Raw genomic sequence first — 24,614 nt, 5'->3', positions numbered from 1 at the left:
TGTTCTCATATTGCTTTGTCTTACTAGTCTTCTGTCTGTATATTGCTTTCAGATTCTGTTTATGTAGAGAGAGAGTATGTGAGCTTCTCATGGTTTTTCTTGTTGTTATGGCTTGGGTGTTTTCTTTGCCTATTTGTTTGAGAAAAAGAGGGGGGAGAGGGAGAGGGGAGAGAGGGGGACAGAAGTGTGGAATTGGGGAGATAGAAAGGATCTGGGAGGAGTTGGGGGACCATGATTAGAAAATAAGTACCTACTAGGAAAAGTGACTCGTGCTTATAATCCACTGGGACACAGTAAGCTCTCCACTAAAAACTAGGTCTATGAGCTATTCCTTAATGTCCTTATGTCCTTAGCTACATTTTACCATCATCTATAGAAAAATCAGAGTCTGGCAATTTCCCACAGAGAAAACAAGCTATCAGAAAATGTAAAGGTCTTCTTTTTAAGGATTTTTTTAAGTGTGCTAAGGGAATACATTACTACTAGTTTCTCAAAGAGTAAAAAAAAATAAAACTACAAGTCTCTTATCATCTTGATACATAATTTATAAAAACTCTAAGTCAGATGTTTATATCATTTAGTATCAGCACATTACCTCATCGATCTTCATGTAACTTTTGTGAGGCGAGTCCTTTTTGGGTGCTGCATAGACTCTGAAGGTGAGCAGGCTCAGGCTGGCTGGCCCCACAGATCTCTGAATTACCTAAAATGCAAAGGCAGTTGTCAATCTTTTCTCCATGGGACAAATCAGATACATACAATGTAAGCAGGCCCAGAACCTAGCCACTCACAGGCAGAAAAGCTTATTGCCCTTACTTCCAAGTAAATGCATTTTTGAAGTTCTGGGGATATCAAAATATAATCATGTATTGGGGAAGAGTTCAAATTTCAAGACTTATCTTAATTTCCCAAAGATAAAAGTTACAAAGCCTCCAACTGAAAAATTAAAAGATATGGCTAAAAAAATTGATACAAATTTATATATGATATATATCTCTCTGAAAACTGTGAGTATGCGGCCAGCCTGGTCTACAGAATGAGTTCCAGGACAACCAGGCTGCTACTAGTAAAACCCTGCCTCAAAAAAAAAAAAAAAAAAAAAAACAAAACAAAAAGAAACCTCAAGGTCATCTTAAACACTGCCCTCAATCCTTTTGGTCACTAAGCTCTGGTAATTGTGCCTATTAAATGATCTCACCTCTCCTTACTCTTCTTTATACCCTCCTGTATGGTCCTTCCTTGAGCCCTCATGTCTTTCCCAGATGGTTTCTGACAGCATCCTAATTGGTTGCCTAGCCCTCTATAGATTCAATATGCCACATGAGAAACAATGATCTATCTAAACTACAACCCTGATTAGATTCTTTCTATTTTTACTTGAGGTTCCCCACCCTTGCTAGGACTTTTCTATAAACCAAAGATCTACTATAACCTGCTACAACCATTTTCTCTAACCTCAATGATTCTGGCCACAAAACATGAAGTTTCTGTTTTTCTCTCATGCTGTTTTCTAGCTACCTGGGTTTACATTCACTGATTCCTATGATCATTTTATCTTTTTCTGTAGGACTACCTTTTTCAAAGCAGAGAGGATTCGAGCTTTTACTTTACTTTTTAATCTATGTATCTGTGCCTATCAAGCTCTCCCTTGAAGGTTAAAATCCCTCTCAGAATGAAGTGTGTCTTGCTCTATTTCTGCTATAGCTGTGCTCTCACCAAAGAAATGTTTGGCTACCTCACATGCAATTGGCTGTTATAATGAGACAGCTGGAATAGAAGAGAGAACAGTGAAAGATGCTGTTTTATCGAGGTAGCCACATTTTAGAATCATAGGAATTAGAGTACAAAGATTCGCAGTAACTATAATACAAAACACTAAGCTACTTGGTAACGCAAATCCTTACTCCAAGAATTCAGCTGCTTGGAACTCTCAGAATAAGAATTCCAATATATTGGCTCATCAGAGATTTTAAATATAGTTAATTAAGACCTGAACTTAGGCGGAATACGAAAAATTGGCTCAGACAAAAGCTGAGTTGCCATTCTCAGCTTTGCAGACCTCAGGAGATTGTCACTGTGTTCCTGGTCCATGTGGCTAAACATCTCTCTCTGTATGAGTCTATTCTCCAGCACAATTTCACTCTAATATGGCACATTCTCTGGTGTAGACTCTCTTTCAGCTTCCATTTCATAGAGCCCACCAGGGACTTAATAGGCAGGAGAAACTAAACAACTGGAGCAGTATTTGATTAGATAAGGACCTACTTAAATGCTGTAAAGGGGTAGGATGTCATTATTTTAAAAGAATCAAAAAAGGCAATGGCCTTGGACTCCAGGTCCTCTTCCCATAATGAACCAAGTAACTGAAATTATAGGTATGGGCCACTGTACCTGATGGCTGCCATTATCTTAAATGCATTGTTTCATTGTCTCTTTTCTAAAGCTCGACAAGGACTTACCATTACAAAACAAATATAGCATGGTAAGTAGGATTACACATGATAACAATTAGAAAAGGCCAACTAGAACTTGACTTCAAAATCAGATATTTCTTACACGGTGTCAGACACAGTAAAGCAGGTATGGTTGCTGGCTTAAAGAGATTCTGGGGAGCCGGTCTCCAGGATTGCTGACACACATGAGAGCAGAGGTAAGACCACTACTTCTGCTCCGAGGGACCCGCCTTGAGCCCTCAGGACAGAGGAACCCAGGAGCAATATGGGACAGGATGCTTAAGGTCTGCGCCTGCACCCAAGCTGACCCGGTGCCACACCTCTCTATACCCAGATACTGTGGGGAAAAAGCTGGATTCTCACAAGGGTGGACAATCCTGAGAGCACAAGTGAGATTCCCACTTCTGCTCACATTCCTGGTTTAAGAGGAACCCACCTGGAGCCCTCTGGACACAGGTACCCAGGAGCAGTCTAGTACAGGATCCTTCCGGTTTCTGCCTGCTCCCCAGTTGACCCTGGGACACAGCCCTCTGTACCCAGATCCTATTGGGAGAAAGCCAGTCTCCAGGAGTGCTAACACACAGCCTTACAGGAGGGTAAAGCCACTGTCAGAGACAGCAAGACCAGCTAACACCAGAGACAACCTGGTGGTGAGAAGCAAGTGCAGGAACCTACGCAACAGAAACCAAGACTACTTGGCATCATCAGAGAGCCCAGTTCTCCCAACAATGCAAATACTGGATATCCAAACACACTGCAAAAGCAAGATTTGGATTGAAAATCACATTTTATGATGATAATAGAGGACTTTAAAAAGTACATAAATAACTCCCTTAAAGAAATACAGGACAACACAGGCAAACAAGTTTCCCTTTAAGTGGAAACACAAAAATCCCTGGAAGAATTACAGGAAAACACAACCAAACACGTGAAGGAATTGAACAAAACCATCCAGGATCTAAAAATGGAAATAGAAACAGTAAAGATCAGTAGTTGGTCAGAGGTCTAGATGTCCCTTAACGTGATCCTGGTTCCCGATCACACTTAACGCGATCCTTGATTCCCGGCCCAAAACCGATTGCTGGTGGCTTGGCGCTGCCGAGGATCGGGAGTGTGCGAGGTCGTACCCTGCTGCCCGTTCTTCGCGGTAGCGAACCCCAAGCGCCCGGCGCAATGGGTGCCAACGAGGACCAGGAGACGGAACTAGAAGCTTTATGATCTATTTATGAAGGAGATTAAAGTTTCCGGGAATTAAGTCCAGTTTCATTTCAATATAGGATAGGTGAAGACAGTGATCCCAAAGCCTTTCTAATAGAGATCTCCTGGACAGAGACACACCCTCAAATGCCTCCGGTCATCTCTATGAATGCCTTTTTTAACACCATCTACTTGGCTGTGAAGCAGAGTATCTTAGCCAAGCTGCAGGAAGCAAGAGAAGTAAATCTCGGCACGCCATGACCTACACGTTGTTCGAGTATGCTAAGGACAATAAAGAGGAGTTCATGGAGAACCATCATCCCGGAAGTTCCACAACGCCTATAGCCAATATCATCTCGGTTGAAACTCCCAGCACAGGCCCATCAAGTAAGAAAAAAGACAGGAAAGAACAACTTTCCAAAGTTCAGAAGTGCAAGCCGGCAGATAAAACAGATCACAAAGGGGAACTCTCCAAGGCTGGAACTGGGTTGACGTCGTGAAGCACTTAAGCAAATCTGGCTCTAAAGATGACGAGTAGCAAGCCCCTGCAGCAAAGCAAGAGCAGCCTCTTAAAGCAGCCCGGTTCAGCATCTCTCCTTACTTTTTCTCTGGTACTGAGTGGCTTTTTACAGGACATGTTCTTTTGTGTGTGTCTTGAAAAAATATAAGCGGAAGGTTCATGAAGGGGTTTGGTTGTACTAAATTTATCTTCACAAACTCGCCTTAATTAAAAGGTCAAAGTGTAACTTGTTCAGAGTACTTTCTGAAGCTGTCGAGCATCATCGCCAGTGGATGGCTCCACAGAGTGAAGTCAGCTGTCACTTAACCATCTGACCCAAGTGATGTGATCATTTTTAAAGGCCAACAAAACCATATTTGAACTCTCAGTTCAGCAGAGCCCAGTTCAAGTCTCTCTGGCATCCGAGGCGGACCCATACTAAAGCAGCTCGCTTTTGCTTAGGTAGCAAAAGTATAAGTTTCATTCAGAGAAATCTGAGTACGGGGTGTTGTTTTTATGTGACTCTGTAGTTCCTCTTCATTTTCAATAGAGAATTGCTTTTCCTAAATAAATTGATAATTATGTATCCTTTTTAGATTGGATGCAGGTGTGTGATCATGAAAGCTTTCAATCATGTGAATAATAAAAGAATATCAGAAGAAAATTAAGGGGCTGGGGAAGTGGTTCAGTTAGTCAAGGGCTTGCTGTGCAAGCCTGAGGACCTGAGTTCAGATCCCCAACCACCCACATAAAAAACCGGGCCTGCACCTAGAAACCCGAGCTGGGGAGGCCAAGACAGGAAGAACCCTGGTGCTTGCTGACCTGACAGTCTAGCTCCTGGTTCTGGTAGAGAACAATAGAGGAAGGTATATAACATAAATCTCTGGCCTCAAGGGCAAGCACATGTGCATCTGCACACAAATACAAATACCAGGTACACTTGCATGCACGACCGTACACCACACCAAACAAAGCAAAAACAACAAATTTGCCAAATACTTTAGGAAGCATTTGAATAAGTGCTAGCTCTTATTTAAGACATTTCTCTTTGCTGCATAGGTCAGGATGAGAGTATAAGATGCCTTAATATTTAATTTTTGTACTGTTGGAGACAGTGGTTTTAATAAATTCCTAATATTTGCTATTGTGATGTTTTGTTGTTGTTTGGTAAGAGGTCTTTCAGTGGAGTCAACATTTTTTTAAAGATTTATTTATTTACTTTATGTATGTGAGTACACTGTAGCTGTCCTCAGACACACCAGAAGAGGGTACCAGATCCCATTACAGATGGTTGTGAGCCACCATGTGGTTGCTGGGAATTGAACTCAAGACCTCTGGAAGAGCAGTCAGTGCTCTTAACCGCTGAGTCATCTCTCCAGCCCCAGTGGCGTCAACATTAAACACGCTTTGAATCTGGAGGAGCAGTGCTTGGTTCTTGTGGGGGGTTTGTTTTTTGGTAGGTTGTTTTTTGTTTTTTATAGTGTCTTTTCAAGTATTCAAATGTGTTTCCTAATCTCTGTGTCTTTTTAATAATATATATCCAATCTTTGACATGCTGAACTATTGTTATACATGCTTGGTTTTTAAAATCATTAGGAAAGGAAACTCGCTATAGTTTTACTAGGGGAGATATGGTGTGTGTGTGTGTGTGTGTGTGTGTGTGTGTGTGTGTGTGTGTGTGTGTGTGTCTTAGTATTACAGTGACTGTGTGTGCTTACACATTCATAGAACACCAAGTTTTACTGTGTAGTTTATATCAGGTTTTAAAGACCAATCAACTTTTAGAGACGTTACCTTAGCATAAAAGCAGATGTATGTATGGATTTCACAAAGTTACCCCTTGTCTCTGGTTAAATTGTATGAGCTGAAAAGTAAGTGTAGTCACAGTGAGAGAGTTTGTTCACACCTGCAGTCACAGTGAGAGTGTGTTCACGCCTGTAGTCACAGTTAGAGTTTACTCACACCTGTAGTCACAGTGAGTTTGTTCATACCTGTATTCATAGTGAGAGTTTGTTCACACCTGTATTCACAGTGAGAGTTTGTTCACACCTGTAGTCACAGTGAGAGTTTGTTCACGTCTGTCTTATTTTCTAGATGAATATTGGAGAAGCCTAGACTACAACAGCTTTTCTTTGAGAGCTTCTGTTTGTGCATTTTTATTGTCATCTTGATTTATTTGTTTGTTTGTTTGTTTTTCTTTTAAAGAAACACTTTGTAATAGAAAAAAAGTATTTTGTTCTATTCTAAAGGTCATTTCTCTGGTTCTCTGGTCAAAGTTATTGTGGTTCTTAGATGGCAAACAACAATGCTAGTTAAATGCCAATGAACTATTTTACTCTTTTCTATGAAATGTATAGATCTCTGGTGCAAACGGCAGCAATACTATCCCTTGTTACCTTATAAGCGCTTGAACATTTGCATAAAAAATAATGCTGATTTGATAATGCTCCCAGTATGTTTTCTCAAAAATCTATTTACTTAAAACTGTATGTGACATGACTGATCAGCGATAAACTCTGAATTATAGTGGAAAAAAAAAGAAACAGTAAAGAAATCACATAGAGAGACAACCCTGGACAGAGAAAACCTAGGAAAGAGATCAGGAGACATAGACCCAAGCATCACCAACAGAATACAAGAGATAGAAGAGAGAATCTCAGGAGCAGAAGATTCCATAGAAAACATTGACACAACAGTCAAAGATAATGTAAAACTCAAAAAGCTCCTGACCCAAAACATCCAGGAAATCCAGGACTCAATGAGAAGATCAAACCTAAGGATAATAGGTATAGAAGAGAGTGAAGATTCCCAACTTAAAGGGCCAGTAAATATCTTCAACAAAATCATAGAAGAAAACTTCCCTAACCTAAAGAAAGAGATGCCCATAAACATACAAGAAGCCTACAGAACTCCAAATAGATTGGACCAGAAAAGAAACTCCTCCCATCACATAATAGTCAAAACACCAAATGCACAAAACAAAGAGAGAATATTAAAAGCAGTAAAGGAAAAAGGTCAAGTAACATATAAAGGCAGACCTATCAGAATGACATCAGACTTCTCACCAGAGACTATGAAAGCCAAAAGATCCTGGACAGATGTCATACAGACCCTAAGAGAACACAAATGCCAGCCCAGGCTACTATATCCAGCAAAACTCTCAATTAACATAGATGGAGAAAGCAAAATATTCCATTACCAAACCAAATTTACACAATATCTTTCCACAAATCCACCCCTACAAAAGATAATAGATGGAAAACTCCAACACAAGGAGAGAAAATACACCCTAGAAGAAGCAAGAAAGTAATCTTCTTGCAACAAACCCAAAAGAAGAGAGCCACGCAAACATAATTCCACCTCTAACAACAAAATAACAGGAAACAACAATCACTATTCCATAATACCTCTTTTTTGAACTCAATTCCCCAATAAAAAGACATAGACTAACAGACTGGATATGTAAATAGGACCCAGTATTTTGCTGCATACAGTAAACACACCTTACTGACAAAGACATACAGAGTAAAATGCTGGAAAACAATTTTCCAAGTAAATGGTCCCAAGAAACAAGCTGGAGTTACCATTCGAATATTGAATAAAATTGACTTTCAACTAAAAGTCATCAAAAAAGATAAGGAAGGACACTTCATATTCATCAATGGAAAAACTCACCAAGATGAACTCTCAATCCTGAATATCTATGCTCCAAATGCAAGGGCTCCTATAAAATAGACCTTACTAAAGCTCAAATCACACATTGCACCTCACACAATAATAGTGGGAGACTTCAACACCCCACTCTCATCAATGGACAGATCATGGAAACAGAAATTAAACAGAGACATGGATAAACTAAAAGAACCAAATGGATTTAACAGATGTCTACAGAACACTTCATCCTAAAACAAAAGAATATACCTTCTTTTTAGCACTTCATGGTACCTTCTCCAAAACTGACCATATAATTGGTCACAAAACAGGCCTCAACAGACACAAGAAGACTGAAATAATCCCATGCATCCTATCACATCACCACAGACTAAGACTGGTCTTCAATAACAACAAAAAATGACAGAAAGCCCACATACACATGGAAGTTGAACAACGCCCTACTCAATAATAACTTGGTCAAGGAAGAAATAAAGAAAGAAATTAAAAACTTTTTAGAATTTAATGAAAATGAAAGCACAACATACCCAAACTTATGGGACACAATGAAAGCAGTGCTAAGAGGAAAACTCATAGCTCTGAGTGCCTGCAGAAAGAAACAGGAGAGAGCATACACTCGCAGCTTCACAGCACACTGAAAAGCTCTACAACAAGAAGAAGCAAATACGCCCAAGAGGAGCACATGGCAGGAAATAATCAAACTCAGGGCTGAAATCAACCAAGTAGAAACAGGAAAAAAAACTATACAAAGAATCAACAAAACCTGGAGCTGGTTCTTTGAGAAAATCAACAGGATAGATAAACCCTTAGCCAGACAACAGGGGGGCACATAGAGAGTATCCAAATTAACAAAATCAGAAATGAAAAGGGGACATAACAAAGGAATCTGAAGAAATTCAAAAAAATCATCAGCTCCTACTACAACAAAACTGGAAAATCTGGAGAAAATGGACAATTTTCTAGACAGATACCAGGTACCAAAGTTAAGTCATGGTCAGATAAACCATCTAAACAGTCCCATAACTCCTAAAGAAATAGAAGCAGTCTTAAAAGCCTCCCAACCAAAAAGAGCCCAGGACCAGAAGGGCAGAATTCTATCAGAGTGTCATAGAAGACAGTCTAATACCTAATACCAATACTGTCCAAACTATTCCACAAAATAGAAACAGAAGGAACACTGCCCAATTCCTTCTGTGAAGCCACAATTACACTTATACCTAAACCACACAAACACCCAACAAAAAAGGGAACTTCAGACCAATTTCCCTTATAAAAATTGACACAAAAATACTCAATAAAATTCTTGCAAACCGAATCCAAGAACACATCAAAATGATCATCCATCATGATCAAGTAGGCTTCATCCCAGCTATGCATGGATGATTTAACATATGGAAAACCATCAATGTAATCCAGTATATAAACAAACTCAAATATAAAAACCATATGATCATTTCATTAGATGCTGAGAAAGCATTTCACAAAATTCAACACCCCTTCATGATAAAAGTCCTGGAAAGAATAGGAATTCAAGGACCATACCTAAACATAGTAAAAGCCATATACAGCAAATCAGTAGCTAATATTAAACTAATGGAGAGAAACTTGAAGCAATCCCACTAAAATCAGGGACTAGACAAGGCTGCCCACTCTCTCCCTACTTATTCAATATAGTACTCAAAGTCCTAGCCAGAGCAATCAGACAACTAAAGGAGGTCAAAGGGATGGAAATTGGAAAGGAAGAAGTCAAAATATATCACTATTTACAGAGGATATGATAGGATAATTAAGTGAATACAAAAATTCCACCAGAGAACTCCTAAACCTGATAAACAACTTCAGCAAAGTGGCTGGATATAAAAATTAGCTCAAACAAAGCAGTAGCCTTCCTCTACTCAAAGGATAAACAGGCTGAGAAAGAAATTAGGGAAATGACACCCTTCACAAGAGTCACAAATAACATAAAATACCTTGGTGTGACTTTTACCAAGAAAGTGAAAGATCTGTATGACAAGAACTTCAAGTCTCTGAAGAAAGAAACTGAAGATCTCAGAAGATGGAAAGATCTCCCATGCCCATGGATTGGCAGGATTAATACTGTAAAAAATGGCCATCTTGCCAAAAGCAATCTATAAATTCAATGCAATCCCCACCAAAATTCCAACTCAATCCTTCATAGAGTTAGAAAGAGCAATTTGCAAATTCATTTGGAACTAAAAAAAAAAACAGGATAGTTAAAACTATCCTCAACAATAAAAGAACGTCTGGGAAAATCACCATCCCAGACCTCAAGCTGTATTATAGAGCAATAGTGATAAAAAAAAATAACTGTATGGTATTGGTACAGAGACAGGCAAGGAGATCAATGGAACAGAATTGAAGACCCAGAAATGAACCCACACACCTATCATCACTTGATCTTTGACAAAGGAGCTAAAACCATCCAGTGGAAAAAAGAAAGCATTTTCAACAAATGGTGCTGGTTCAACTGGAGGTCAGCATGTAGAAAACTGCAAATCAATCCATTCTTATTGCCCTGTAAAAAGTTCAAGTCCAAGTTGATCAAGGACTTCCACATAAAATCAGATACACTCAAACTAATAGAAGAAAAAGAGGGGAGGATCCTTGAACACATGAGTACTGGTGAAATTTTCCTGAACAGAACATCAATGGCTATTCTCTCAGATCAAAAAATCAACAAATGGGGGCTGGAGAAAGGCTCTGAGGTTAAAGAGCACCCACTATCTTCAGAGGTCCTGAGTTCAAATCCCAGCTTAACTACATGGTGGCTCACAAACCATCTGTAATGAGATCTGATGCCCTCTTCTGGTGTGTCTGAAGACAGCTACAGTCTTACATATAATAAATAAATATTTTTAAAAAGGTATTAAAAATCAACAAACGTGAATTCAAGAATTTGCAAACCTTTTGTAAGGCAGAAGACACTATCATTAGGACAAAACGGCAACCAACAGATTGGGAAAAGATCTTTACCAATCCTACATCTGATAGTGAGCTAATATTCAATATATACAAAGAACTCAAGAAGTTAAGATTCCAGAGAGTCAAATAACCCTATTAAAAAATAGGGTACAGAGCTAAACAAAGAATTCTCACTGAGGAATATCAAATGGCTGAGAAGTACCTAAAGATATGTTCAACATCTTTAGTCATCAGGAAAATGCAAATCAAAACAACCCTGAGATTCCACCTCAAACCAGTCAGAATGGCTAAGAGCAAAAACTCAGGTGACAACAGATGCTGTCCAGGATGTGGAAAAAGAGGAACTCTCCTCCATTGTTGGTGGGATTGCAAGCTGGTACAACCATTCTGGAAATCAGTCTGGAGGCTCCTCGGAAAACTGGACATAGTACTACCTGAGAACACAGCTATACCATTCCTGGGCATCTACCCAAATAATGCTTCAACTTATAACAAGGACACATGTTCCACTATGTTCACAGCAGCCTTATTAATAATAGCCAGAAGCTGGAAAGAACCCAGATGTCATCTATTAAAAAAGAATTACTTCATGAAATGCCTAGGCAAATGGATGGAACAAGAAAATATCCTGAGTGAGGTAACCCTATCAACCCAACAAACACACATGGTATGCACTCACTGATAAGTGGATATTATTCCCAAAAGCTCAAATAACCCAGGATACAAGCCACAAACCACATGAAGCTCAAGAAGAAGGATGACCAAAGTGCAGATGCTTCAGTCCTTCTTAGAAGGGGGAACAAAATATTACTGGGAGGAAATACACAGAGACAAAATTTGGATCAGAGACTGAAGGAAAGACCATCCAGAGACTACCTACCTGGGGATCCATACACATACAACCACCAAAACCCAAAACGAACATTGTTGATGCCAAGAAGTCCATGCTGACCAGAGCCTGATATAGCTGTTTCCTGAGAGGCTCTGCCAGAGCATGACACATACAGAGGCAGATACTCACAGCGACCACTGGACTGAGAACTGAGAACAGGGTCCCCAATGGAGGAGTTAGAGAGTGGATTCAAGGAGCTGAATGGGTTTGCAATGATATAAAAACAACAATAGCAACCAACCAGAGCTCCCAGCGACTAAACCACCATCCAAAGAGTACACATAGGCAGACCCAAAGCATGCTGAGTAACCCATAGCTCCAGCTGCATATGTAGCAGAGAATTGCCTTGTTGGACACCAATGGGAGAAGCCTTTGGTACTGTCAAGGCTCTATCCCCCAGTGTAAGGGGATGTCAAGGTGGGGACATGGTAAGGGGTGGGTGGAGGGTGGGAGAACACTCTCATAGAAGAATGGGGAGAGAGGATGGTATAGGAGATTTATGGATGGGAAACCAGGAAAGGGGATAACATTTGAAAAGTAAATTAAAAAATATCCAATTAAAAAAGAGCTTCTGGGAAACTTAGGGGGTTATTTAAAAAGACTCAAGCAGCCAAATATGCAGAATTCTTGGATACCAGGTCAACTCTAGGCTATAGAGTGAAATCAAGGCCAGCCCAGGCCTCATAGACAGGCCGTTTCAAACAAGATCCAAAAGACTCAGACAATCTATAGATTAATTCTTCAGCTCCAGCCACAAGAGTAGATTCCTAGAAGTTAGCCAAGATAATAAATCTGGCAAGGTCATAAACATTCGGATCACAGAAAGTAAATTGTTTTGCGGCTCTGCAAATTAAAGAGTACTGCCCAGAATCCTGAAGCTTGGGAACCACATTATTTTCCCAGTAAAATTGCTTTAGAAACAAATGGAAATTTCAAGTTAGTTAAAATGCTTCCAAATCCCCAAGTCCCTGACAGCTTGCCTTCTAACTCTATGGAGTGAATAGCCAGTGAATAGCCTCTTCTATTTTTAAGTAGGAAGCCCTTGCTGGTTTTATGTCAACTTGACACAGGCTAGTCATTTGAGAAATGGGAACCTCAACTAGGAAAATGTCTCCATAAAATCAGGCTACAGATAAGCTTACAGGGCATTTTCTTAATTCGTGATCACTGTGGAAGGGACCAGCTTATCTTGGGTAGTGCCACCCCTGGGCTCTATAAGAAAGCAGGCTGAGTAAGCTATGGAGAGCAAGCCAGTAAGCAGCACCCTCCATAGCCTCTGCATCAGCTCCTGCCTCCAGGTTCCTGCCCTGTGTGAGTTCCTGTCCTGACTTCCTCAATGAACAGTGATGTGGCCTAATAAATCACCACCCCCAACTTGTTATTGGTCATGGTGTTTCACCATAGCAATAATAACCCTAAGACAAGGCCTTTTATTTATTTTCCAGAAGTCCCTACTCTCCATCTTACTAGGCTTTCCATTTAAATTCTGGAGCTTTCCTTTTCAATAAAAGGTCTTTTATATGCCTATAAACACGAGAGGATTCAGAAGCACCAGAGGACTGTTTTAAAAGCATAGATTCCAGCACCTTCTCCTAAAGAGTCTGACTTGGTAAATCTAAAGGAACCTAAGCACTTATTCCCACCATCAGCCAAGTTTCAAAAAAAAATCACTATTCCACAAGAAGATGCTTAGGGAACAGATACTGAACATAAACTAGTATGAATAATCAAGTTCACTTATTTTTAAGAACATTTTAAAGACACTGAAACGAAAATTGCCCAAAACACAAACAATAGCATGAGTGATTAATACTCCAGAATACCCTCCTTTAATCAAGGTATACTGATACTCTCCTTTTCTTTCTCCCCCTTTTCTAGGGGTGGGACCTAGGAATTAAACAAAGAGACTAATACATGCTGGGTAACTGCTCTATAGCACTTGAGCAACATACCAAGCCCTGATACTCCACTCTTTTTTTTTTCTTTTTTTCAGAGCTGGGGATCGAACCCAGGGCCTTGTGCTTGCTAGGCAAGCGCTCTACCACTGAGCTAAATCCCCAACCGACACTCCACTCTTAATGCTCAACTACTACCTTAACCATCTATTAGCCTTCTACTTCACTCCATGAACAAGTTTAATTTTGTTTTTTTAAAGATTTATTCGGGGGGAGATGTTAACAGGTACTTGTGAGTTATTTGATGTGGGTTCTGGGAACCAAACTGTGATCTTCTGAAAGAACAGCAGGTGCTTTTAACTGCAGAGCCTCTCTCTAGCACTTTTTCCTTCTTTCTTTTTTTAGTAGTAGTACTGAGCCTAGAATCCAGGCCCCCAGACATGCTAAGCAAACTCTCTACCACTAAGCTACAACCTAGACTACAATTTTACTTTTTGAAGCAGGGTCTTATGTAGCCCAGCCTGGCTTGGACTTGATATTTACCCAGAGATAACTCTAAACTTCTGGCCCTCATCTCCACTTCCTAGTGTTGGGATTACATGTAAGGGCCACCATATTCAATTACGTAAACCAAGGGGTTTGTACATAAGAGGCAAAGCACTCTACCAACTGAGCTATATTTCCACTCCCTAAATTTATGTTCAAATAAACAGTAATCACAAAAGTATATATTATCTTGTATTTAGCAAAGTCACCGTTACTGGGAATGAATGGCCTCTGTAAAGAGCAGTATCAAAAACAATCCAAAGGTTTAAAACATGAGGGTAATTTTTTTTCAACACACCACAATCTTTACAGCTATATCCACAAAGGATATATATGGGATCCCATTTAACAGCTGCTACTTTTACAATATTAAAAGTAGTTTCAATCAAGCTCTTTTTAATCAAGGTCAGATAGAATTTCAACTATAACCAAATCAAAGTAATTTGATTGCAAAAAATTAGATGAACTAATCTATAATGCTTTATTTTTATTTTCAAGTGTCTTCCCACCTGTCCTAAATGTGTCTTAAACTCTCCATCCTCCTGCCTCCATATCCTGAGTGCTGAGATTATGAGTATGCACCATCATGCCTGGCTCTAATGCTTTAATTACCTCACTCTAGCTATCAGATCATTGATACATTAAAATGAACAGCTCTTTCCAAAGTCAGAGAAAATCATTTTAAATCTCTGGGAAAAATAAATGTTACTTGAACATTAAAAGTAAATGCCATTCAAAAAGCCCACTTGGGCTGTCCTGGTTTCACAGACTTGGAACAAACGTGACTGGGTTCCAAATGTATTCTGAACTTCCCCATCCAGTTAGACATTGATTGCTGAATGCCCAAAACTCCAAAAAGCCTTCCCTCACTCCCCTCCCTCCCTCCCTCCCCACCTCCCCTCCCTCGCTTCCTACCTACCTACCTCTCTCCCTCCTCTACCCTCTCTGAATAGTGTCATAAAATCTGCTCGGTCAGAAGGTAAGGTAATATAAGAAGGAAAAGTTGTAGAGGAATATTCTTTTACTTCAAGTCTTACTCTCAGATGAATGTACCTAACTAAAACTATACATTATTTAATAGAAAGCACTATATTATCAATGTAAAACCTTTCTGAACCTAGGTATCATCTCCCAAATACAGCATCTACACAGAACTCTGAACTCTAATGAGAATGTCCTTCAGCCTCATCCCAGGTATTTGTATGTTTTTTGTGCTGTAAAGAAAACTACAAATATTTTCAAGTAAAACTATTTCTGAGACTCAATTAGTTGATGACAATTTAGATTTATGGTGAACATCTTTGTTTAAAAAGGAATAAAGACAAGATAAATAATATTTGGGCTTTACATAGCAACCTTAACAGAGCTCTGAACAGATCCTAAAAACGAGCTCAGAGGCAGTATTTTCTAGGTGACATCAGTCACCGATGCAGTTTAAGAGAGGTACCAGAGCCCTTGCATTACTCTTTGCTTACTTACCCATCTAATCTATGTCATAATACGATACATGAAGCTGCCCATCCAATGCGAAAAGATTCATTTCAGCCAGCACAGAATACAAGCTGCTATTTAACAAGGACTGACATCTGTGGAATATGAGAAAGAGATCCTTTGCTGTTGCCACTAAAAGTGTTCAATATGAATATACACATCTGAATTACAATCCACTGGGTATGCTTCCAAACTAAAACAATAAACAAAAACTTCTGAATCTCTCTAGCACCCACAGAGGGTTCTTCATCTTCACAAAACCAAAGCCAATAAAACATTCTTAAGTGGGAACCAGTATGAGCTCTGAATAAAACACAGTGGATTGTTCCTGAGCCTTTTGACTAAGGTCAAGTGTAAAATATACTACATGGCTTGAAGAATTCTCAAAAGAAGTCTGAAGACAGAGAATTAGTCCAAGTGAGTTTTAAAGAAAATTCACTCAACATATAAGTACACTATAACACATGTAGTTCATAAAAATACAACTTAATATTCCTTGGGGGCTTTTGGCATATCAAAACTATAATAAACTAACATAAACTAGGGGGGAACCTTAGCAAAAAGTTCTAAAATACATCTTTTTCTAAGATTCATTTTTTGTATTACTGTAGATAAGGAGAATGTTAGTCTCCTCTGTGGTAACATGGAATTGTTCAAAGTTCTAACATGGAACGCAATTCTCCACTGACTTTTTGGGATCCGAGGTCTCTCTGTGTAGCCCCGGCTGTCCTGGAACTCACCATGCAGACTAAGTTGGCCTCTAACTCAGAGACCCACCTGCCTCTGCTTCCTGAGTACTGGGATAAAAGGATGCACCACCAAGCCAGCTCCTCCATCGACTTTGTACAAGCATTTTCTTTATCATGTAGAAAACCCATTCAACCTCGTCTGCTCAACATCAAAGGTCAGAGCAAGCATGTTCTTTATTGAGCCTCATATCCACTGCTGCTATTCTGTTTGTTCTCAAAGTTGTGTGAATGTTCCACGAACTGGGCCTAGATCCTTTCTTTAGAGATTCTGATGTCATTGGTCTAGTGTCCCTCCTACCGGTCATAGAAACATCCACTAAGCTTCACAAATATGCCATCTAGATTGAGACCCATTCTATTATAATGCACTTGTTACATCTGTATCAAGAGCCACATGTAAGATTTAAATCAAAATTTTACAATTACCTAGAAGTATTGAAAACTTAGAGATCACTGGACTCCACCTAACAAATTGATCTTGGGGGCTGGAAAGATGACTTAGCAGTGAAGAGTGCTTGCTGGTCTTCTACAGGATCAGTTCAGTTGCTGGTTCCCAGGACCTATGTCAAGCAGCTCATGACTACCTCTAAATCCAGCTCTAAGGGATGCAGAAGCCTCTTGCAGCCTCCAAGGGAACCAGCACACAGAAGGCATTCACTATGACATACATATAAATAGAAAATGAAATAAAATTAAATTTTAAAATAAATCTGAACTATGTGAAAGGCCCTCCAATGATATCTTAAATAACCATGATGGCTGCCTAGATTTGGAAACTCCTAGATAAGAAATCAGTCACTGTACTTATATTCCACAGAACATTAACAACACCCAGGCCATGGCCAAACAATGATAAAATCTGTGAAATGAATAAAATCTAGTATCACACATGGAGAATGTATGTATTCAATATTGAAACTTCCTGCTACGGCATGAAGAAAAACTACAACAAAATCCAAATTCTGGCACACTTTTCGAATGTGATATTTTAAAAATCCACTAATAATCCCTACTCCCCTGAATATGAATAGCCAATTCAAAACAAGAGTCACAGAGCTGGAGCAATGGCTAAGTGGTTAAGAGTATATACTATTCTTACAGAGGACCCCAGTTTAATTCCCAGCACCTACATGGGGCAGCTCACAAATATCTGAAACTCCAGCTTCAGGGAGCCAACACTTCTTTGACCTCATTGGGTATATCCATAAACACATAAAATAATTAATAATTAATTAAAAAATTTAAAAGAAAACAATGGTCAGAGTTAAACATTAAATATGCCCTTAATAAGCTATATACATTGTACTTCCCTACCAACACCTACACTATCAACTCTTGTTCCTTCAAGTCCTAGTCTCCCTGAGCTAGCAATTCCCAGAGCCAGACCAGTCCTATCATTTGTTCTGTCTCCTCCAAGTAGAGACTTGTGACAGTGAAACTCTCAGCAGAACTTCTGCAAAGCATTTTTGCTCCTGGTTGGTTCCTCTTCTGAATCCTACCCATTCATAAGTCCATTGACCTCAAATAACCAAGGTACCTTCATTCACTAAGGATCTTACTAAATAAATTCTTAACCATTCAAAATGTGATGACCAGCAGCATCAATGACAAGAAGATGCTCAAAAAAAAGGAAAATCTGAGGTCCCATTCCAATCTAGATTTTAATAAGAGTCACATGCACATTAAAGTTTGATGGGCTATGGCTCTCAACTGTGAATACCTGGTATCATGTTTACTATCCTCAAATAAAATTCGTCATTCACTGACACACATTATTTGAGTTATATATAATACATGTTTATTTTATATATAACATAATATTGCAAGGCACTGTATACACTACCAAAGGAGAAACATAAATACCAACCCAGCTACAAACCATGTGATCTACAATGGTGACCTGCCTGCAAGACAGGCTAGTACAATAGGTACAAAATTTGGGGGAGTAGCCAACCAATATTGAATTAGAACTAAGGCCCATACCATGAGATGGAACCCATACTTGACACTGCCCAAGAACCTGAGACTTAATAGGCCCATGGACCTCAGTGAAAACCAACTACTACTGTTCTGCTAAAGAATGTAGCAATAGGGGTTGGGGATTTAGCTCAGCAGTAGAGCGCTTGCTGGAGAGATGGCTCAGTGGTTAAGAGCACCCGACTGCTCTTCCAAAGGTCCTGAGTTCAATTCCCAGCAACCACATGGTGACTCACAACCATCTGTAATGGGATCCGATGCCCTAAAAATGGTGTGCCTGAAGACAATTATAGTGTATTCAAATAAATAAAATAAAAAAAAATAAAAAAAAAAAATAAAAAAATTAAAAAAAAAAAAAAACCTGGAAGCAGTGGCGCTTGCCTGCAAGCGCAAAGGCCCTGAGTTACGGTCCCCAACTCGAAAAAGAAAAAAAAAAAGATTGTAGCAATAAAATGACCCCTAATGATATTTTGCTATACTCATAGATCAGTGTCTTGCTCAACCATCATCAAAGAAGCTTCGTCCTGCAGCAGAGGGGAACAAACACAGAGACTGGACGATATGCAGAAAACGACAGATCTTGGAACAGCCAGTCCTAAGTGGGATGTCTCCATCAAATCCCTCCCCTCAGGGTTCAGAGAACTCTGTAGAAAAGGAGGAGGAACATTTGTAAAGGCCAACAGGAATGGAGACCCCAGGGAAAATAAGCCTTCTAAACAAAGCATGTTAGACACATGTGTGAACTCACAGAGACTGAGGCAGCATGCACAGGGCCTGCAGGGGTCTGCACCAGATAGGGGCCTGGTATTGATAGAAGTGGACCCAGGTTCCATTCTCAGCACCCACATGGTATCGGACAAACATTTGTAACTCCAGATTCAGAGGATCATATTCCCTCTTCTGGCCTCTGTGGGTACCAGACAAGTATGTGGTACACAGACATATATGCAGGCAAAACACTACTATACATAAAATAAAAAATAAGGGGCTGGAGAGATAGTTCAGTGGTTAAGAGCACTGACTGCTCTTCCAGAGATCCTGAGTTCAAATCCCAGCAACCACATGGTGGCTCACAACCATCTGTAATGAGATCTGATGCCCTCTTCTGGTGTGTCTGAAGACAGCTACAGTGTACTTATATATAATAGATAAATAAATCTTTAAAAAAAATAAAAAATAAAACAAATGTTCAACACAACTAAAGACACAGAGAAAAACATCTGGAATTTCCAAAACATCCCCAAAGGGGGTGGAACCAGTCAGTTAAAAACCACTGTTTTACAACTGAATTTTTTATGAGTCATAAACTTATGCTATTTTTTATGTCCATCAATAAATTAAATGAATCAGGATCATGAAAGATTTTCCAAGAGCCAAAGTCAAGGCACACTTACACAAATATCTGAACATACCTGACATGGGCATTGTTGAGTGCTGATCCAATTTCCATTATACCTCTTCCTTCCTAAAGAACCCCACTGTGTTCATGAAATCATTCCTTTTCCCTATGTTTAAGCAGTGATACTGTTCAGCCTAAGCTAACCAGAGACCAGCATTCCCTGGTAATTGCTACAGGGCTAGGGACAGACACCTGACCCATACTGGTCCAATCAGACCTGAAGACATAATCCAAGCTTCGAAGTTTTATTCTCTCTTCTTCCCCTAGTGAATAAGAAAGTATTGTTACTGGCAGTCATCTTAAAACCGTAAGGAAAACCGACAATGCCATAGTAAACCCAGAACAGCCAGGTCTCTGATGACATTGCTGAGCAAACAAATCAATCCGTGTCCATCCTTCCTCTGTGTTTAGTGACATAATTCTCCTCAGTATTTATTACCCTAATTTCACAATGGGGGCGGGGGGGGGACAGGCATTTATGTGGAGTTAAGTGACATGCTCAGTATCATATAGCTAGAAACTGGCAATACTACAGCACTGAAGGCAGAAGCCATGGTCTCATTTTTGTACGCCTTCTTGTTGTGCCTCAAACACCGCAGTTGCAAAAAACTTTGAAATGAGTAGCACAATTCTGAGATTCCGTTAGCATTATTCTATGAATATTATGTTTCTTGGAGACTTGGTTTTGTAGATTTCTGGCTGCCTGTGATTATTTTTTAAGACAGAGACTCTTTATGTAACACAAGTTGTCCTGGAAATCGCTACCGTAAACCAGGCTAGCCTCGAACTCATGAAGGTCCACCTGCCTCTGCCACCTGAGTGCTGGGATTAAAGGCGTGCACGGCCTGTGATTTTTTTAATGACAAAATATAACTGACTTTTAAGAAAGAATAATTTTATACTAAAATACAGGTTTTTGAAAGTCTTCACTGTAAATGTCCATCTTGCAGAGGACAGTTCAAAAAACTGTAAGAGGGGAGAAGAGTCGACTTCATACTAATGCAGGCGCGCACATACACGCGCACGCACGCACACACGCACGCACGCGCACGCACGCGCACACTCGCACGTGCACAACCACACACACACACACACACACGCGCGCGCGCGCACACACACACGCACACACACACACATACACACACACACATACACACACCCACACACACACACACACATACACACAACACACACACACACACACACACACACACACACACAAACACACACACACACACACACACCCAAATAGCATCCCTGACATTCTCAAGCTGACCATACCCCACAGGCCAGGTTCACACACTGCACACTCACTCTCTTTCTCAAACACACACACACACACACACACACACACACACACGCCCCAAGCCAGCATCCCTGACATTCTCCGAAGCTGACCATCCCCCACCCACAGGCCAGGTTCCCGCACACACGCGCACACTCGCACGCGCACAACCACACACACACACACACACACACACACACACACACGCCCCAAAACAGCATCCTGACATTCTCCGAAGCTGACCATCCCCCACCCACAGGCCAGGTTCTGAAACTTGATCTTACCAAGCAAAGCCCAGACCTGGCCTCATCCTACCCATGACCCCAAAGGAGTATTAGCTGAGGAGGTGGGTACTATAGAGGCGTTTTAACTTTTCAAAGTGTTTCATTCACGTGAGAGCTCAAAGGGCCGATCCCACCATCTAGGGTTTCACACCACAGCCTCACAAGTGCTGGTACCAAGCGCTGAATGAACCGCCGCCGAGCCAGGACTTAGCCCGGAGGTGGGCAAAGCCTCAGGAGGAACCGAGTCTGGTTCCTAAAGAGGCGCCACAGGAGCGTGGGAAGGGCTCCTGGAGGCCGAGAGGGGACAATGACAGCTGTGACCCAGCTCCACATTCTCACCTTGAACATGTCGCTGGCAGCCGCGGCTCGGGCAGGGTCACCCCTCCCCTGGCCCCTCCCACTAGAAAAAAAGCGAGTACGGTGGCCGGGTTAGATCCTGATTCCCTTGACCACGAGCGGGCACGAGATGATGCTGTGACGCCAAGTTACCCCGCCAAAAGCTCAAGCTTTCGCCGCTAGATGGCGCGTCGTGTTACTTAGCAACCGAGAGGCGCGCGCGGGAACCTAACGAATTCAAACTCCGCCTCCTAGTAGGTCCTGCCTCCTTGCAGGCTGTTGCTAGGCGGCCCAAGGCAGCGGGTCGGTGTGGGCGGCTGCACGCCGCGGTAAAGAGAAGGCGGTTCTTTGGCTCCTCGCCGCGCTTGGCACCGGGACTCGCCTCCACCATCGGGCTCCCGGCTACGAGCGAAGGAATCCCGTGAGCTGAGGGCAGCCGGGCGGTGGCGCCCGACAGATTCACCAGTTCACCAGAGGGTAGAACTGCCAGTCTGGTAGAGAGAAAGCGACGGATCCGACCTGACCGCGATATCGCTTTACCTCAAAAAAAAAAAGGTTTTTCCCCTTAAAGAATTTACCTTGTGCTTAACGTTGCTCTAAGTTTTACGTTTAAATGTACCACGTCGTTTAATTGCGAAAAACTGACCGGTTGTTTTCTTGTTAAAGTACTAAAGTGCAAACCTGATAATCAAATAGTTGTCCGTTTAATACCTGAGAAGTAAAATGGCAGTATTTAGCTATTTGCAAGAAAAGCAAGCGTTAACACTGGTCTAACAACAATTTTATTTCTTCCACCCAAGTCTAGGGCATAATTGTCATGGCCGAGTGTCCAGGGTTGCGAAAACTCTAAAGATAGGATTCAACTCCAGGTAGTCTGCCTTTTGAAATCTCAGCGCTAGCCTCAGGGAACGCTCGCCGGTCCGATAAAGACAGCGTGTTTCAGACTTCTTTCTGGATTTCTGTCCTCATTCGACAGAAAGTGGAAGGCGCCCTGTGGGCGGGGGTTCTGAAGATGCGGAGATTTTTTCAGTGTAAGGTCACTGTCCTTTTACCCAGTGACTGCTAGGGACACACCTGTCCTTAAGGAAATTAGGGGTTTTTTGATTCGCTGAGCGCGCGCGAGACCACGCCGTCCGTCCGGGACAAACTGGAGAGCTTCGGTAAGAAGACACTAGGTGTGTCGCAGTATCTGAGCTTTAACTTAGTGATTCGTGGCCAAAGTTCTTTTGCTTTTTGCTTTTTTAAAGCAGGACTTGTGGTGTTAGCGAGTTTCAGGGAGGAGAAAGCGCTATCGGGGAGGAGAAAGCGCTAAGGCTCAGCCTCCGGACAGACCAACTCCCAAATGTTAAGGACGGCTTTTCTTTCCCCTTCTCAACAGAATTGTGCGTTCCGAGCCACCCGCATCTCCAGTCCCTAAGGAGAAATACTGAATCGACTCAGGCTCTGCATCAGTAAGGTAAACATCTTGGGTCGGGGGAAGCATGGTGGAGGAGTTACAGCCGAGCGCTTTAATGTGCGGGTACGCGGTGTAAGCCAACGTGCAGTGCCTTGGGGTGTAAGCCGTATGTGAACTAGGAAAGAGGGAGATGACTTCACCTTCACTAAACTCTAACTGAACTTTAGCATTTCTTTTAAGTACGGTGTAGGCATCAAACCTCAGTATTAGCAGTACTTGCGAGTGTCCCCAATCGAAAGCCGATATTTTCATTACCATTTACAGTCACGGCAGCTAACTAAAACTACCACTTACGCTCATTACTTACTACAAAGGTCCAATTGTTATTAGATTTTTATTTTTATGCATAAAGAAGGCACGTGTTACTGCAATTTCCTTTTAAAGGGTATTTTGAAGATGTGACTAAGAATTTAGGGAGCCTCATCCAAACGGGCATGTAAAAAGTTATAGGTAGAATCGAGTAATCTCTTACGTGCTTGCTCACATCCCCAAAGAGGCACGGAACCACGGAGAGGTTAAGTGATTTGCTCATTCTTACAAGTGTTCAGTAAAAACTGGACACCCCCCCCAAAAAAAAGCTCTTTAGAAAATGTGTAAAAACTCTCCACTTAGCAAAGTATCCCCTGCCAGTAAGGAGTCTGTAAGGAATATAACTATCCCTGAATTATTGCTCCAAAAGCTAACTTCAAGAGCCAGGTGTGGTGGTGAACATCTGTAATCACAACACGTGGGCTGTTGGGGCAGGAGGATTAGCTTAAAGCTACTGCCTGCTACGGACTGAATTTGAGACCAGCCTCAGCTACATGAGACCTTGTGTCACAAAAAGATAAGTTAGCTTCAGCTGTACAGTGAATAGAAGGAAAAAGACGAGGAGGGGTGGCAATTAGGAGGTGATAGAGAAAGCCACTGTCTTACCACGTGGTGTTTTTAGTATGGAAAGGATGCAAACTGGGAACAACACTAAAAGCACAGTGCTTTCTTCTTAAAGGGGTTCAAAACTTGACACAACAATCAAATGACACTCGAGTCTAGTCCAAAATGTAAGAATGTGGGTATTGTGACTTAAAAAGCTTAATGTTATGTGTGTTCAGATTACTTCTCTCTGTAGGAAAATGAAAAAGTCCTGATACAGCAGGTTCTGGTGCTCCAAATTCAGATAGTCAGCTCCAGAAAAATTCCACAGGACACATTCGGCACGCGCTGCAAAGATAAAGGCAAGAAAAGAGTAAGAAAGCCATCTTTTTGCCTTTTGTCGTATCTTCACAACTAGACAAATTAAGAACTTAGCCACTTCGTTGTTTATTTGTTTTGTTTTTTGTGTTGTTTGTGTGTTTGTTTTCTTAATGTGTAAATTAAAATTGATGGGTTTTTTTTTAAAGTTCCATCTATATAGGGATTTTTTTCTTTTTTCTTATTTCTTTATTTACATCCCAAATGTTACACCCTCCTTCCCGGTCCCCCCATCCCAGAGCCCCTTCTCCCATTCTCCCTCACCTTCTCCTCTGAGAGAGTGGGCCCCACCCAGAGTTTCCCCTCACCT

The 24,614-nt window shown here is 41.1% G+C and overlaps 1 protein-coding gene and 1 pseudogene across 1 annotated transcript in view; one reads left to right on the top strand and one right to left on the bottom strand.

The window, feature by feature from the left end:
• LOC116888154 (MICOS complex subunit Mic26-like) overlaps window positions 1–21,731 on the bottom strand; it is a 37,176-nt gene extending 15,445 nt beyond the window's left edge. The window contains exons 1-2 of the mRNA XM_032889481.1: window positions 21,622–21,731; window positions 596–703 (exon numbers count right to left, since the gene is read on the bottom strand). Of these exons, the coding sequence (XP_032745372.1) occupies window positions 596–703; window positions 21,622–21,630 (117 nt within the window). The 5' untranslated portion in view covers window positions 21,631–21,731. The remainder of the gene's footprint in view (window positions 1–595; window positions 704–21,621) is intronic.
• On the top strand, window positions 3,627–4,188 carry LOC116888712 (annotated as a pseudogene).
• Window positions 21,732–24,614: the final 2,883 nt, after the last annotated feature.

This window comes from Rattus rattus, chromosome X (assembly GCF_011064425.1).
Source record: "Rattus rattus isolate New Zealand chromosome X, Rrattus_CSIRO_v1, whole genome shotgun sequence".
NCBI lineage: Eukaryota > Metazoa > Chordata > Mammalia > Rodentia > Muridae > Rattus > Rattus rattus.
Note: the sequence above shows the minus strand (reverse complement) of the source record. Positions and strands in the feature narration are given on the sequence as shown.